This window comes from Triticum urartu, chromosome 3 (assembly GCF_003073215.2).
Source record: "Triticum urartu cultivar G1812 chromosome 3, Tu2.1, whole genome shotgun sequence".
Classification (NCBI taxonomy): domain Eukaryota; kingdom Viridiplantae; phylum Streptophyta; class Magnoliopsida; order Poales; family Poaceae; genus Triticum; species Triticum urartu.
The window spans coordinates 712,315,556-712,332,882 of NC_053024.1; the positions used below are offsets into that span (position 1 = coordinate 712,315,556).

General features: G+C 44.3%; 1 protein-coding gene across 1 annotated transcript; it reads right to left on the minus strand.

The window, feature by feature from the left end:
* Window positions 1-1,067: 1,067 nt before the first annotated feature.
* Window positions 1,068-15,418, minus strand: LOC125549346. The gene is made up of 3 exons (XM_048712784.1): window positions 15,135-15,418; window positions 2,686-4,291; window positions 1,068-2,559 (listed from the first exon to the last, which is right to left on the minus strand). The coding sequence occupies exons 1-3, from the start codon at window positions 15,344-15,346 to the stop codon at window positions 2,023-2,025; spliced, it is 2,355 nt and encodes a 784-aa protein (XP_048568741.1). The 5' UTR covers window positions 15,347-15,418; the 3' UTR covers window positions 1,068-2,022.
* Between the last annotated feature and the right edge of the window lie 1,909 nt (window positions 15,419-17,327).

The window sequence follows — 17,327 nt, forward strand, 5'->3', positions numbered from 1 at the left end:
TCATGGCCGTTGAGATTTCTTTTTAAGTTTTAAACATTCCCTTGCGCGACACAGTGACAAGTGTGTCGTGCAGTGACAAGCTTATTGCCTTGGGATTTACCACGTCGAATGCATTGCGATCACGTGGACATCGCGACGATCATTAGCAAGGGTGGGACGAGATTCGGGAGTAGTTCATGGACGATGAGATTTTTTAGTTCTAGGCATTCCCTTGCGTGACACAATGACAAGCGAGTTGTGCAGTGGCAAGCTTATTGCCTTGGGATTTACCACGTCGAATACATTGCGATCATGTGGACATCACGACCATCATCAATGAGGGTGGGAAGAGATTCATGAGTGTTTCATTGCTGATGAGATTTATTTTTAAAGTTTTACATTCCCTTGCACGACACAATGACAAGTGTGTTGTGTAGTGGCAAGCTCATTGCCTTGAGATTTACCACGTCGAACGCATTGCGATCATGTGGACATGGTGGCCATCATCAGCGAGGGTGGGAAGAGATTTGGGAGTAGATCATGCCTGATATGATTTGTTTTTAAAGTTTTAAACATTCCCTTGCGCGGCACAATTACAAGTGTGTCGTGAAGTGGCAAGCTCATTGCCTTGGGATTTACCACGTCAAATGCATTGCGACGATGTGGACAGTTGCGGCCATCATCAGTGAGGGTGGAAAGAGATTCGGGAGTAGTTCGTGGCCGTTAAGAGTTGTTTTTAAAGTTTAAACATTGCCTTGCATGACATAATGACAAATATGTCGTGCAGTGGCAAGCTAATTGTCTTGGGATTTACCACATCAAATGCATTGCGATCATGTGGACATCGCGACCATCATCAGTGAGGGTGGGAAGAGATTCGGGAGTAGTATGTGGCAAATGAGATTTGTTTCTAAAGTTTTAGACATTCCCTTGCGCGACTCAATTACAAATGTATTTACCACATCGAATGCATTGCGATCATGTAGACATCGCGGCCATCATCAGCGGGGGTGGGAAGAAAAATAAGTGGCAACATGACAAACCACCGTCTTAAAATAGAGGATGCTCATATGTCGAGGTATTGAGTCGTATTTATTGGGCTAGCGCGTAAATTTTTTGTCTCCTGCTGCTACCTCACGGGCATGTTTGCTAGTATCACAAAAACAACAACTTCATGCTGAGAAAATTAGGATCCACCCTAAAAAAAATTTAAACCCAAAGGTACAACAAATATGAGAACGAACAGGGTACTGTTCTTATATGACGCCACACGCACTGAGTGCACGGACTCTGTTTTCTTCATAGCACGCACGCGCCCACGCTCTCGGGTTCTCTTCTCCCGATCCCCTCTGTGTTCTCTCATGGCGCTCGCGTCGCGGGCGATATCTCCTCCGGCTGCCTCCGCAGGTGCGTCCCACCCCTCGCACTCTCCTCTACAGATTCCACCCTCTGGATCGCCTCTCGCGCACTCCTGCGGCTAACCCTAGCAGCGCTCGCGGCTCCCCCGGGATCGCCTCCGGCTTCACCTCCTCCCCCGGACCATCCCACCGACCGCGTACACGCAGCCGGGCAAGTTGCTGCTAGGAGCTCGCCGTCACGAGCGGCCTCCATTGCACTGGCAGATAATTGTAAGTTCCAACAAATACCTCCGTTATTTTTCGATTCTCTCAGCCGACCTGGTGGTGGAACAGCCCCTGCCCGCCTAGTTAGAGAAAAAATCGTTGCCCTGCACAATCAACAAGTACTTGTTTCAGAGATACACTGAGATATGAGTGACACAAAAAAGTTCATCCTTGACATGATACTAGTTTCCGAGATAGACTGAGATATGAGTGACATGGCATACTTGAATCTTAACATGGTAAATACTAGTTTCAGAGGTACACCGACATATCTGAGTATATGACATAACATAGTTGAATCTTAACATGGTACTAGTTTCAGAGATACACTGAGATATGGCATAACATAGTTGATTCTTGACATGGTTATAAGATGAACGCTCAACACAAATATTAAATAAAGCAGGCGAATGATAAGGTCTTAATTGGATGAGAGCTCCCCACCGACAATGGTATGGGGCGACATGACTTCCGTTTCCCTGTAGTTGCGAACAAGCTCCATTGCTTCTATGACAAATGAATCCAGAATCCTGTGAGGCTTCGCTGCGTGGTCACCGCTTGCGAAATCCATGGAGCTGTCAATAAAACACATCTTTCTGCTGCAAGCCTTCCACAGTGCATCCACCAAGCTCTCCAAGTCTGGCTTGGGGTATCTGCTACCTCTGCATTTCATCATCGATATGACCATTCTGCTGATAAGCTTAAGTATAATAAGGCAACTTGCCGTGGGGTCACTGTTTCTTTGTACCATCTCCCTGAGCTTCACCGGAAGGCTAAATTCACCAATTGCGCCATCAAAATGAACAGCCAAATCCTGATCAGCACTGATGAACATCTCATGTACTGTCACGCCAAGGGATAATAGAGCTTTCTCTATTTGCTGTTTTTGAATTATCCTGTGCTGGCAATTATTTTGCGAAGCAGCGCCTTCTTGACCTGTAAGTATTTTGGTGAGCACCTGCAAATGGTAAGAGTATGTTTCTCCTGTAAGTCTTTAATTGACATGTATAGATAATAAAGAGATGATAATTGATAAGCATCCAAGAACTTTTACTATATTTAATCTTATTGGACAGAGATGTACCTTTGGCATCACGTAAGTCATGGATCCCTTGAGTACTCCGAGGCATTCATCATCCCTAGTGTAATGGAGACAAGCATGCTGTAGGATTTCCGCTACACTTATATGGTATCTGCAATATCCATTACTTGCAGCGTCAAGATCCCCTGTGAAAGAGTAAACTGCAGAACCATTTACTTGTAAAATAATCCTGGCATTGCTTCCATCTCGGGAACATAGCTTCGCCAGTGCTTCAAGTGCCGCTATTCTGGCTGGCCCAGGTATTCTGGTGGAGCCGACGGCAGTGTAAGTGTAGATGTCTGCTAGCATCTCGATGAAATTTACTCTGTTTGGGAGCTGCACCTGCACGTGTAGTTCGGTGAAAATCCTTATGATCAATGCCTTCTGTTCTTTATCATCACATTCAGCACACCCGAGAATCCTGTTCATTGGCTCGACTGCTTCCTGGTTGGTTGAGATATCCCGAAGCAGGGTTTGTCCATGACCATGAGCAGTCGTGAGCCGGTTAATCAGTTTCAGTGATTCCACTAGTACGTCCCCCCAATCTTCATGATTATTTTGGTGGTAGTGGTCGGAGGTTAGAGGCGTCAGGATCTTGGTGAGCAAACCTCGAGTGTGGATGATGAGTATACAATTGTTCTCGTCGGCTGCGAACAAAAAAAGAACATGCAGACATTCCCACAACCGCTTCAGGTAGTCCTCCTCCTCGGGATAATGCTCACTTTCTTCGAATGTGCCCATCAGTGATGACATGCACTGGATCACTTGGGGAATCTGCTCCTCACTGGCCCCGTCTGCTATGTGCACCACTATACTCGCTGCGTGCTTGGTCATCTCTCTTTGTGCACTCTTTTCTGTGCCATATGGGTAGCTTCTCGGATTTGATAGGACCAACAGGCGGCGGAAGATGTGGCTGGATGGTGCGTACAAGATCAGCTGTCTTATTAGCATGCGCTGCTCCTTAAACTTATTCGATTTCATCTGGTCCAGTGGTCCGAGGATTGTTCTCAGGATCTTCAACCCGGAGAGGTAGTCTTGAGGCAACTTATCATGCGCCATCAGGTCCACAGCATATGTCACCAGGTTCCTTCCTTTGGCGAACGACGGGTGCTTCGCGCATCCCTTCCTTGTTTCTATCATGTATTTCTTAACTAATGCGACACCTGGACCTTCGAAGCCGTATATTTTGGCCACTACGGCCACTAGCTTTTTCGGCACAAGAGCATTGAGCATTAGACTGTAGTTAATGATTGCACCTTGGACCACAACAATGATGTACAAGACATCAAGGGCCGGCTTCATGTTTGCTGTGCTAGAATCTCCATCAGAGTTACCGTAATCATGCTGTTTTAAACGCCACAGGGAAACCCCGATAGCGATAAACGGCCCCGCATGAAAGATAACAGCAGCACTGCATAATAATAGAATGGCGTACGTCGCTAGTTGGACCCAGAATGCAATACATCCTAAAATTTGCTTAACCAACAGTACAGCTCTTATATTGTCATCATCCATCCTGCCCCGTGCAAATACTGAGCGTACCGCATTCAATCCCCTTGATGACGCCGCAAATGAGCTCCAGTTCTCACCCCCATAGTTATCGACCACCCTGTTGTGTTGTAAAGCTCAAATTTAAATTCAATCTGGAATCAATAGGAGATATATTTTATTTCGCGAATACACAAATTGCATATCGTCCCATTGATAGGGAGGGTAGAAAACAAGAGTGGCAACGCAGCAGCTATGTACACGTTTGGGCGTAGCCTAGGGTTCCGATGAGCAGGTGAGAAGGGGTTGCTCAGCCCCAATACACTAGGGCTAGATTACAGGGATGATATTGTTAAGCCCTTTGGCACCCGCCTGTGCCCAAGTCAGCGCTTCCTGCTTGACGTCGCGGATGAGTTACTCCGCGGACGGCTGCACGCTGTCGAAGATACACGTGTTCCGGTGCTTCCTAATCAGCCACACTATGACGGTGGTGATGCCTTCATGAAGCATTAGATGCTAATCGGATAATATGGGTCCGGAAGGATCGATATCTAGTTGGATTTGACATAGTCGGATCCAAGTCGAGATAAGGTCTGAGTCGAACACACCTAACTATGAGATGCAGCGATATGTCATCTGTGAGTCTCTAGTACAACATACGTTTTATGTCCTAAGACCTGAGCTGACGTACGTACTCGGGATGGTGACAACCCTGCTTTGGGCCGACCAAATGCTACTCCGTAACTGGGTAGTTATAAAGGTAGGCTTCAGACTTGTCCAGACCCATGCTGCGAGACATGGTCGAGTAAGATGTGATTTGCCCCGATCAGTAGAGATATACTCTGGACCCCTCGTGCGACCCGACCAAGAGAAGTATGGCCATGCGACACGGATTATGAGATAGTCTGGTTTGTAGTCGGCATCACTGTAACGAGAAAAAGGTCGGGCTAGCACAAGGATGACAGACTCACCTTGAGCCCGACAACATATATCATGTGGCAAATGGAACATAAGTGTGACATATTGTACAAGTTCGCCAACCGGCTTCATGGTCTACATGGTGGTTGGCATGCCTAGCTAGAGCCCACTACCAACCGAGTAGGTCGGAAGTGATCCGAGCAGCGACCACGCCGACTTGAACATAAGGGATCGCACACTTAATGGGAGGAACCTGTGAGGTTGGATCCGTCTCCACGAGTTAGATGTAATCCTACTCGAACTCGGATCCAAGCTGGACAGACTTTGGGCTTTAGGGCCCGTGCGAGGCCCAAGTGTTGAACGCGCGACGGAAGCCTATATATAGTGGAGGTGTAGCACACTCATTCGATTGATCGCTTCGGCGCCATCACTAGAGCTTTGCATGTGTTGAAACTAGCTACCTTCACTCATCACCGGTTGCATAATCGGACCTAGCAGTCCGTCGCACAACGTTCCTCCTACACAAGCGGATACCGTCAGAGGTGGTGCACTTGCGCCGCTCTGGCAAACCTGCTCACGGGACCTGATCGGCTATGTGGGAGATCGACAAGGAGGAGACGACTCTGGAGACGAGCTTCCTAGTGGTAATGATTCGTGATCCTAGATGTTCTGCAGGTCGCAATTTTAATTTGCAGTCGACGCATCCTACCGTAGAACCCAACAGTTTGCATAAGTGAAAGGGTGCATTCTTGTGAGAATGAGTAAGTGAAAGATTGTCGCCAGATACGATTGGTTGACCAAAGGGTTTTGGAAACCCTAGTCATGAGTCCCAAGTCTAGTGACCTGATCTAGTAATCCACCGACGGAAGCACTTCCCCGTACATGTGAATGCATTAAAGGCATTGCACCCGCGACACCCAGATGAACTGCACATAAGACAGACTGCTCGAGGGATTTGGTGAGGAGACGGGAGTTCAACTATAGTTGCTTCATGCTACTTAGAATCTACTTCTCCAAGGGGCGATGTGTCTAGTGGTACGCTTCGTGATCTCCTACCTAGTACTTGCAAGAATCCCTCATCTCCTGGGTCCTCGCGTTGACACATGCGATCTCGGCGTGCTAGGTCGCCAGTTCACAAAGAATCAAGGTGCCGGTCTCCTCACCCTTTTTCTCGGCAAATATGTACCGCCTGAGCCTCCCCTTCAGGCTAACCAAATGCAAGTCACTGAGAGGAAGGGTCCCAATACCCAAACAAGCCACTCGCACACGGTGATCTTGGAATCAAAATCACCCTTACCCCGGCAACCCGAAGAAGGGGTTCTGGGGTGGGGCGGACGGAGATCAGCCCTGCCTGACTGCAACGATCGAGCTAGACTGATTCTCCATCACTAGCTACCAGACATAGGAGAATCCATTCTACAATGTAATGAAATAAAGATCAAAAGCCTACAAATGTGAAAAAAAGCGCGGGAACACGGTTACCCCAAAGAGGAGCTCCTTCGAACTGACTTAAGTAGAGGGTTGGCCAACCTCGAAGGAACTGGAACCCCCTAGGATTTAGCTCCCACAAGGAACCGACACTCTACGAACAAGGATATTTGACCTTTGCCTCTTGTGTCGGTTGCTTGTGCGGGGTTTCACCCCTCGATATGGTTGGGAGTCGGAGTTGGAGTAATGTCCCAAAATCGGTCCTTTGGAGTAGCCGAACTGGCATCCCCTCGGGCACTGCCTCAAGGAATGGTAGTCCCATGTCTTTTAGGCACACAAGGGTGTGGTTCACTACTGCTTTGAACGAGACTAGTGCAAGTTAGTCCCAGGAAGGTAGTAAATGTCATCTTGGCTTCCATGACATCAAACAAGACATGTGTTGTCCGGTTATTTCCTTCCTCTCCGAGACATACAATGAGGAGAATCTGGCCAAGGTCTCTATAGGGGGACAATCCTAACACCTCGCACAATAGGAAGTCATTGGGGCCGGAGGTGACCTCTCCTGACAACTAGCGACTCCAAGATACATGTGATAAGTATGTTGAAAGGCAGGCAGTCATCTAAGATGTTTCATTATTTGATGAACCAAAGCTTCCATTAGAATGCGATTTTTGATGATTGGCCAAATGACGAAGGGATATTCTGGTGGCCAGCTGAAACCTTGTGGGTGATCCTCACACAAAAATGTGAGGTCAATCGGTCACTGGGCACCGAGAGGGAACTCAACACATTGGCTCCTGATCTCATCTGAGGCGCTTGTCCTGGGTTGATGATCTCCAGAAACCTTCTCCCAGACAATCTAACCATGTGCATAAAGAACCCCTTGGTGATTCCCCAATTTGCATGGGGTCAGGATTGGCAAGGCTTGCCCTTTCGACGGGGCAATCTGGTGCAAATCCTTATAATGCAGCTTGGTATCTGCCCCGTGGTAACCAAAAAAGTTGGTTTGCCAGGGGTACCCTTACAGTAGGAGACCCCCACCCATATTGGGCTTCTTCGGGTTGGTGTGCTGGAAGACCGTGCTCTGGACCAAGGGAGAGCTAGCTTTGGCAAAACTCAAAACATCATGTGAGGGCGAGTTCACCGCTAGGCTTCCTTCATCTCGGAAGAAAGGTTGAGGTCGATATCCCTAGGAGGTGACGGAGGGTTAGCCCCCGGCCTAATGCGTCCGTCACTCTAGGAGAGCTCCATGTAGGAAAGTTTGTTGGTGACGAAATCCGCTCGGGCCCACAGTGGGCGCCAAATGTAGATGATTAATGCAGCGCCAATCTTACAACCGGGAGACACTTATGGAAGTGAGTAGAGACAGACGGGGGTGGTGCCCTAAGGGATCTCGTTGGCGATGGATGTGACATGATGTTTTACCTAGGTTCACGCCTCATGGATGGGTAATAGCCCTACTTCCTGTATATCTACCTTTATTGATCAGTAAGAGAATACATGGCTCGAGCGGATTTGTAAGAGTTTCCCTATCTACCCAGCCAGTTTACGAATACGTGGCTCCCACGCGGCATTGTCCTGGCAAGGCTTCATCTCCCCTCTATATAGGTAAGTGATGGCCAATAGTTTGGTAGCCATCTTCAAGAGATACGATATGATCAGGTTATCCCGCGGTTTAGGGAACATACTCCCATAATTGGCGAGTTCCTAAAATAGTGCTCCCCTTCTTATCCCCTACTCGGGCGCAACAGGGCGCGGGAGTCCGAAGCCTCTAGGCACTGGGAACAATGACAGGGCGTAGTATCATATATTAGTATCATGTAGTACCTTATTTATTGTCATGCATGACACGTAATAACATAGCATTTATTATAATACAATATTATAATATGATACTCAACCCTCTCTTTTTTCATTTAAGTCTATGACACCTCATCAAAATTACGTAGTTGGTATGCATGATATTACCTATGATAATATCTTACCTATGATAATATCATTATGACCAACCTAAGGGTGGACATAGTCCGGACCCTGACCACGCCGCCGCTTGGACCAGCCGGCAGCGGTCCGGACAGGACAGGACAGGACCGGACTAGGCAGCGCCGTGGTCCCTTTTCCATGCACCGGACCGGCGAGGCGAAAGCTCGGTCAGGACCGAGCGACGGCGAAGGAGGAGTGTGAGTTGCATGCGGGCCCTGCATGCCCCACATGCGTGCGTCGTCATTCATGGATAGGCGTGCAGCATGTAGAAGCTGGAAGACAATGCTAATGCTGCTGCTGCTGCCAATCTCGATGGCGTCTCTTGTTCGACTCCGAAGATCAACTATCTCCGCTGAGTATAGAGCTAACTGAAAACGGAAAATCAGGCCACAGCCGAGCCGAGACGTGAACGCTGCAATCCCAACGTACCACGATCCGATTAAAGCGATGGGCTACACTTAACAAACTATAACCAAACCGTTGCTTGACTTATTTCACTAACTGAAGAAAATCCTAACTGACGAAACTGAACTTTAACAGCTACAGCTACGACTGACGAAACTGAATTATTCTGAAACTTTGACACCAACTGTTAACTGACGCCGTGGTCATCGCAGGGAGTGCGCCGCCGCTGCTGACTACGTGCCGGGTCATCCACAGGGCGTCGTCCTCGATGTCGGCGGTGATCGCAAGCGCGAGGCCGAAGTTTGAGAGCTTGGCACGGTAGCATGCGTCGAGGAGGAAGTTGCTGCTCTTGACTCTAATGCACGTACGAATGGTCGGTGCAGTTGTGCAGGTAGTTGAGCCCGCCTGCCACGTCCAGCGCAACCTGCACGCCCTGGCTCCCCCCGAGCACCTCGCCGCCATGGACGTGGAGCCACTCCCTGAGCACGCTGTTCTCGGCGAACTAGAACACCATGTACGTGTAGCCGCCATGCATGCAGTGATGCAGAGGCCGGACAGGCGAATGAGGCTCAAGTGGTTGACCCGACCCAGGATGCTCACCTCTCGACGGCAGAGCCCACGTCGCCGGCGGCAGTTCTCGGTCCGACCGAGCGGTACGGCTAAAATGCGGACCGGACTGAGGTGCTAAGCGGGCCTTATTTTACTATCTAGGCCGGCCAATTTTTCTAGCGGGCTAGGACCAATAGGTCCGGTCATGCGCAGGCCAAAAAGCCCGCTCAGCTCGTCCACCCTAACTCGCCGCACACAAGTGGCGCGAACGCTATTTCTCGGCGTTTGCTAAACGGCGCCCGTTGCGCCCGTTACAGGCATGTGCGCAAACGGGCGCACACCCCCGCGATGCTCTGGGCCGGCCCATCTAAAGTGTTTTCTTTTCTGTCTTAATCTGCAAAAAATGGGGGCTGCCGCTAGGTTTCGAAGCAGCCACATCCCGCATCAAGGACCGCTAGGCAAACCACTCGGCCGCCGCACGACACCTGGTTCTAACATACCTTTTCCTCTATTATTTGTTCTTCTTCCTTTTCCCTTTTTTAGTTTTTCCTTTTTTAGTTTTTCGTTTTTTTCTTTGTCTTGGTGTGATGAATTGGTTTGCAAATACATGGACGTTTTCTTCAAATCGATGAACTTTTTTTGAATTACGATGAACTGTTGTTCAAATTCGATGAACTATTTTTCAAATTTAATGAACTTTTTTTGAATTTCGATGAACTTTTTCCAATTTCGATGAACTTATTTCAAATTTGATGAACTTTTTCCACTTTTTTGTGAACTTTTTTAAAATCGATCAACTTTTTTCAAATGCATGAACTATTTTTCTAAATTGATGAACTTTTTTAAAATTGGTGAACTTTTTTCAGAATCGATGAACCATTTTTGAATTTTGATGAACTTTATTCAAATATGTGAACTTTTTTCTCAAGATTTGTGAACTTTTTTTGAAATGGATGAACCTTTTTCAAAATCGCTAGACATTTTTCTCAAAATCGTGAACTTTTTTTCAAAATTGATTATTTTTTTCAAAATTAATGAACTTTTCCGTTATTCGTGAACCTTTTCCAAAATTTATATCAAAGTGCTACAGTAAACATTTGCGGGGGTACAAATGTACTTAGAAAGTTGTCCCTGTAGTTGGTCAGTTGAGCGTGGTATGTCAAGTGGTTAGTCTTACTGGTTCGGTGTTGTCACGGCGTGAGTTCGACCCTTGCCGAAGACCATTTTTGCGCTGTCTTTTTGGCGTTTCCTCTGTAGCGATTGAATCTTGCTGGGCCGGCCCAGTCGAATCGCCTTCGGGCGCCAGTACGAGAACCGGCGCTGAGAGCGCCGGTTAGGAGCTCCCCTATTTCTTGTATTAAGCGAGTCTACCAGAATCTCTCGCGTCGACATGAACAATGTCGCGCCGGCCCGTATAGCTCGCATAGATTCAAACCATCGGAAATAAACGAGGCATCCCATTGAATTGAACCCGGGTCTCCAGTCTTCTCACCTGGCGCAGCTAACCACTCTGCCCATCTCATGTTCCTGGTTACTTGTAGGATCAATATCTACTAGATACGCGAATCAACCTGTGATTGAGTTGGTTAGGTGGATAGTGATATCCCCAATCCACCAGGGTTCAAATCCTGGTGCTCGCATTATTTCTGGATTTATTTCAGGATTTCCGGCGATGCGCTTTCAGTTGGAGGAGATGTTCCCGTCGACGACGAGGCGCCTACGGTGACTTCGTAAATCTCAAGATGATATGCCGGCTCAGTCTCTCGGAGGTGCTCATAGGGGTAGGATGTGCGTGTGTGCGTTCATAGGGTAAGTGTATGCGCGTGTATATGAGCGCTTGTGTCTGTATTGATGCTCAAAAAAAATATCTACTAGATACCACTGAGCCGGTCTTCTCCAATTTTTCATTTACTTTTTTTGTTCTCTTTTATTCCATTTTTCTTCTTCTCCGTTTTCCATTCTTTTTTACTTTCTTCTCAGATTTGTTTAATTCTTTTTTTCTTTTTTTCTCCTTTTTTGTTTGATTTTCTTTTTTCTTCTCCATTTTTTTGTTTTTCTTTTGTGTTTTCTTTTGTTTGTTTTCGTGTTCACTCTACATTTTCGTACATATAAAAAAACGTTTTTACTAACAAGTGTATCCACATTCAACATTGTCCCAACGCTATTTAAATTTTTTCGAAATACTTGTCCAACATTTTTAAAAATAATTGCTCAACATTTGTAATACTTATTCAACTTTTTCAAATACTAGTTAAACATTTTTTAGATATCGTTCAACATTTTTAATACCTATTTCAATTTTCTCTAAATATGTTTTCAATATTTTTAATACTTATTTAACATTTTCAAATACTTGTTCTACATTTCCTAAATTCTTGTTCAAATTTTTTAAATACTTGTTCAACATTTTTTAATACCAATTCACCATTTTTTTAGATACTTGTTCGACATTTTTAATACTTATTCAATATTTTCAAATACTTGTTCAAGATTTTTCAAATTATTTTTCAACATTTTAAAATACTTTTTGAACATTTTTCATATACCCCTTCATCATTTTTAATACCTATTGAATATTTTTCAAATACTAGTACAACATTTATAATACCTATTCAATATATTTTAGATACTTGTTCAACTTTTTTTTTAAAATTCTTGTTCAACATTTCTTAAGACTTATTCAACATTTTTTCAAATGTGTTTTGAAGAGACTTTTTTGTAATATTTATATTAGGATATGTTAACCTAGTATAAACAAAAGGAGAAACAAAAAAGGAAAAAAAGAAAACCAGAAAACATGGCAAAAAAACAGAGAAACAGGCTGGTGTTGCCCACGCGGGTGGGCCGGGCCAGACCCTCGCGCGCTTCAGCGAGTCGGACGCCCTGACTCGCTGAAAGCGAGGAATAGCGATGCCCCACAGGTGGTACAAAACGGAAAACCCTCTACGACACACGCATAGACATGGCGAGGCGAGCGATTAAACGCTCTAGAAGGTTCCCAACCGTTTCATGTATGGTTTTTTTATTTTTATGTTTTCCTGCTGTTTCTTTTATGGTTTTGTCCGGGTTTTTTACTTATCTGATTCTTTTTTCGTTGTCATTTTTTCCTTTTCCTGTTTATTTCTTTTTTATTTTAAAAGCTTTTCCTTCTATTTTTCTGTATCTATTTTTGTTTTTCATAATTTTAAAATTATTCGAAATTAAATAAAAGGTTCGGAATGTCAAATAATGTTCCCGTTTTTAATTTTTGGTCAGAATTAAAAAATATTTCCTGATATTTAAAAAATCGTTGCCTTTCAAAATAGGCTGATAAGTTCAAAAAGCATCCTGTTTTCAAATTTTGCTCATAAATTCAGAAAAATTCGGGATTTAAAGAAAAATCAATTATTTTAAAAATGTTCTCCTTTTCAATAAACGCACATAAGTTCAAAAAATTTACCTTTTTCAAATTTAGTTCACAGATTCACAAAATTTCCCCAAATTTTAAATAATGTTCGTTTTGTCTTTCATATTTTGTTCAGAGTTTCAATTTTTTCACAGATTCAAAAATATATTCCCTCTTGTCCAAAATGTTCATGTTTGCAAAATAAGTTCCTTTTCAAATTTTATTGTGAAATTCAGAATAAATCCCAATTGGAAATTCTTTCACAAATTCAAATATTGGTCACATTTTAAAAAAAACCTGTTCGTGTTTGAGAAAAAATTTGAAGTGATTTTTTTTGCTTTTTTTAAATTTGTGCACATATTCATACATTCTTCCTGTTTTGAAATTTGGTTAAAAATCCGAAATTTGGGCAATTTTTCCGAAACTTGTTTATGTTCTTTACAAAGTTCTTTAGAATCTTTTTTAGAAGTATTCAAATTTTTCATTAAATGTTTGAAAAAAGGGGTAACATGGAGATCGGTCGATGTTGTTTGTTCTAAAGTATTTCGCATTACATACTCGTCACTAGCGCTGGCCAGCTCGAGTGGTTAGGTACGTACATCCATTAGAGGTGGATCGGGAGTTTGAATCCAGGATAATGCGACTTATTTTTGCGATTCTTTTTGCAATCCGGGCTGGCCAATTTCTCTAGGGAGCTCGGACCAATCGGTCCGGTCATGAGCGGGCCACAGGCAGACCAAAAAGCTCGCTCGCTATGTCCACCCTGACTCGCCGCACACAAGTGGTACAAACCACGACCGACTGGCCTGACTTTTGGCAAGTGGTACAAACTTCTTCTAGATTATGTTTCTTTGTAAATAGTTATTGCATCCAATAGTTCTTCCTTTGCTAAGTTTGCATCGGAGTTAATCTCTTTTTTTGACAGTGAATCTAGGAATTTATAATACATAAATAGTTGATTCTCATTAAGTCTAATTCTCTTAACATGCAGCCCTTCACATTATCAAATGTGTCACGTCATCATTCACTAGAACTATTTTTTAGCACATGCATACCCCAATTTAATTGTCCCATCTCGAATAGTCCAACGTACATACATACTCTTTGTTCAGATATAATTAAAAATAATACTTTCTCTGTCTAAGTGTATAAGTCACCGTACGAAAATCAGATATTCCCATTAAATTCGGCCCTCGTTTCCCTCCTTGCCCCGTACTGCTGCCTACCAAAACCAGGAAAAGGAGACGCCCGCAACCACTGCATGCATCGTGGCTGGCCGTTGGGCAAGGTTCTGAAAACGGTTTTGTATGCATTCACTCCTATAACTAGTAAATTAATGCTGATTTTGCTTCCATTTAAAACTGCGCTGTGATTGGAAGTTTTCCTGACCATGGTACTCCTACTCGTCCAATCTCTAGCCACCTAGGTCACGATGCTCCTCCTAAGACTACCCACAGTGGGAGTAGTATAGATGGTAACATCACACTTATTTAGACTGGTCACATTGGGGAGTAACTTAGACTATTAACATCACATTTTACTAGGCTATATTATTATCTTCACAGTGGGTAGTAACATATGTGTGTTGTGATCATGTTATGGTTCATTTATTAGCCTATAGACTCACGTTGTCTTGGTATGTGTGATGTTACAGTAACTAGCTAAGTTACCACCATCACCTCTCTCATCATTAAATATGTGCCACATAAGCAAAATTATCTTGAAAAGTGTGATGTTACTAGTGATGTTACTCCCATAAGCAAAATAGATGATGTGGCATGTAGTTAATGAAGAAAGAGAGGCATGCCGTAACATAGGTAGTTACTATAACATCACACATATCAAGAAAAGATAAGTCTACAACCTAATAAATGAAGTGATGCATGACACAACACATATGTTACTTCCTACTATAGATGTAGTAACATAGAATAGTAACGTATGCATGTTATTACTCCAAGTTACTCCCCACTGTGACTAGTCTAATGTGACTTATGCACCTAGACGGAAGGAGCAACTTTTGATTTAGATCATTTTGTTTATATAGAATGTATCAAAAATTAATTTTTCAAATCCCGCAGCAACGCACGGGGAAATATTCTAGTTAACTATGATATATAATTAATAACAATTGAAGCTCGTGAATGGCTAATCGCTAAGGATTAGTTTGGAACTCAATACAAATATGTTCGAGTAACTCCTACTGTATTTGAATGGAGGCAGAGAAGTGTTCGTATAGTCCACGGGACATAATCTAAGAAGCTATTAATCAAGAAAACTAAGTAGTAAAACTAACCTCGATATCTGTATGAGTGTAATCACCGTGAGAGACCAAAAATCCTTCTTGTGCAGTAGGGAGACGAAGCCACCCAGAAGAACGACGGTGGTCCAGGTAACTACCAGAAAGCCTAGCCCTCTGATTAACATCGCCAGCCCACCCAAAAATGCCGCGTAGCCATTGATACGGCATTCCGACCATCCGCAACCCCTGCACTCATGGCCAACCATTGTTTCTCTCCAGAGCTGATTGAGGTCGCTACTGCAATGCAGCGATGTTATGTATCCGCAAGATGGAGAGGAGATGGACTAAGCAATAACATGGCCTGTGATTACAATACAAGCCTATTGGCTGCTGATGAGATCGATATTAGATCTTGACCAGGACTGCAAGCGTGGGTCGTCATTACTTAATCCTAACAGCCTATTTTTAAGTCCTAATTTGTCAGTTGTCACAATGGATCGTACTAGTATACAATATCAGCCGAGCTAGCGTGTTATGTTTTGTTTTCCCGAGGGTGTCCTATCCTCAGTCCTCACTCACCTGCTCACTAATTCTACTTTTTTGTGCAGTAACCGCACCTTGATCGAGCAATAGATTACGTAGGAAGCGAGGCCGCTGGGTATTCGTGCGCAGCGTGTCCATGGCGTTGTTCCATACTACAATTATCAATAATTACGAGGGCAATAAAGGTGTAAAGCTCCCTCCGGTCCGGTGTGTTAGGCTCCCTTCAATGCTTCACCTCGTACAGATGCTAAGACCCCTTCCAATGCTTCACCTTGTATAGGTGCTAAGCCTGTCATATAAGTGGGAAATGTGATGTGGCAAGACAATTAAGAGAGGGATAGATTTGGTGACTCTAGGAAGAATCAATATCAAGCACGTGAACTTAGAGAAAACATTTAAATGAAGCAACCTCATCATCGCATGAAAGAGTTTAGCTACAACAAGTTAATGGGGTGTTTGTTTCCAGGAACTTTTTGATGTAGGGACTAGAAAAAGTCCCTCTTAAAGACTTTTTAACCAAATAGGAGGGACTATTAGGGACTAAAAGTTGCTTTTGGGGACTAAATAAAGAAAACTCTCTCCTCTTTTTCGGGACTTTTCCAACAACGCCCCTCTCTGCACCCATTGTCTCGTCGCCCCATGGTGTTGTTTGGTTGTTATTTTTCTGTATACTAGAGATAACATGGTCTTTTACATGTCATTTAATAACCTTTAGGGAGGGACTAGAGACTTTTTAATCCCTGGAAACAAACATGGAGGGACTAGAGACTTTTTAGTTGGGACTAGAAAAAGTCCTAAGACTTCTTAACCAAACAGGGCCTAAGCACCTATGCATTGGGGACTATAGTTGCTAAGCTATTTAATGCGCTTAGCACCTCATCTAAGCACCTGTCCATTGGAAGAGGTCTAAGGCTGCCATTTAGGCAAAAAATCTAATGTGGCAAGGTAATTAGGAGGATTGAAATGAGTGTGGTGACCCCAGGAAACAATGCCAAATACGTGAACCTAGACAAAACACTTAAATGAAAGAAAACCCCACTACTAGGGAAAACCTTATACACAGAGGTATAGCAGTAGCGCTGGTCAAAGCTCGACACTATTGCTACTTATTAGTAGCGCTTGTTAAAAAAACACGCTACAACCATTGTTGTAGCAGTAGCGCGTCTGCGCGGAAAAGCGCTACTACTATAATTCCCTTGCTGGTGCCGGCAGGCTAGGAATAGTAGTAGCGGTTCTTCCAAAAGCACGCCACTGTTAAAAACTTTGTAGCAGCGCGTTTATGCTGTAGAGCGCTACTGCTATGAAAAAGAAAATAAATAGAAAAGTAAATGAAAATGAAAGAAATAGAAAAAAGATAAATGAAAAAAAAAGAAAATGTAAAGAAAACAAAAGAAAAATAAAAATAAAACAGAAATGAATAGTTGTAGCGCGTTTCGCAGGAAAACGCTATAGCTAACTTAGCTATAGCGCGTTTCGACAAAACGCGCTACTGCTACTTTGACTTAATCCCCGGCCGCGCGGGCTCAAAATTTCGCTAAGTCCTCCCCCCCTCTCCCCCAACTGCTCCATCACCGTCGTCACCCTGCCACCTTCGACCACACCGCCGCCGCCCGAGGCCGCCTTCGACCACACCGCCGCCGTCTGAGGCCGCCCTCGACCTCACAGCCGCCGCCGACCTCACTGTCGCCTCCCTCGAGCTCACCG

What these genes read in the sequence shown, in the direction of transcription:
- LOC125549346 (XM_048712784.1), bottom strand. Translation starts at nt 15,346, where the DNA reads ATGGTTGGCCATGAGTGCAGGGGTTGCGGATGGTCGGAATGCCGTATC. An exon ending in ACACTCATACAGATATCGAG is followed by an intron (nt 4,292 to 15,134) that starts GTTAGTTTTACT and finishes ACAACACAACAG; the next exon opens with GGTGGTCGATAACTATGGGG. An exon ending in TGACTTACGTGATGCCAAAG is followed by an intron (nt 2,560 to 2,685) that starts GTACATCTCTGT and finishes TACCATTTGCAG; the next exon opens with GTGCTCACCAAAATACTTAC.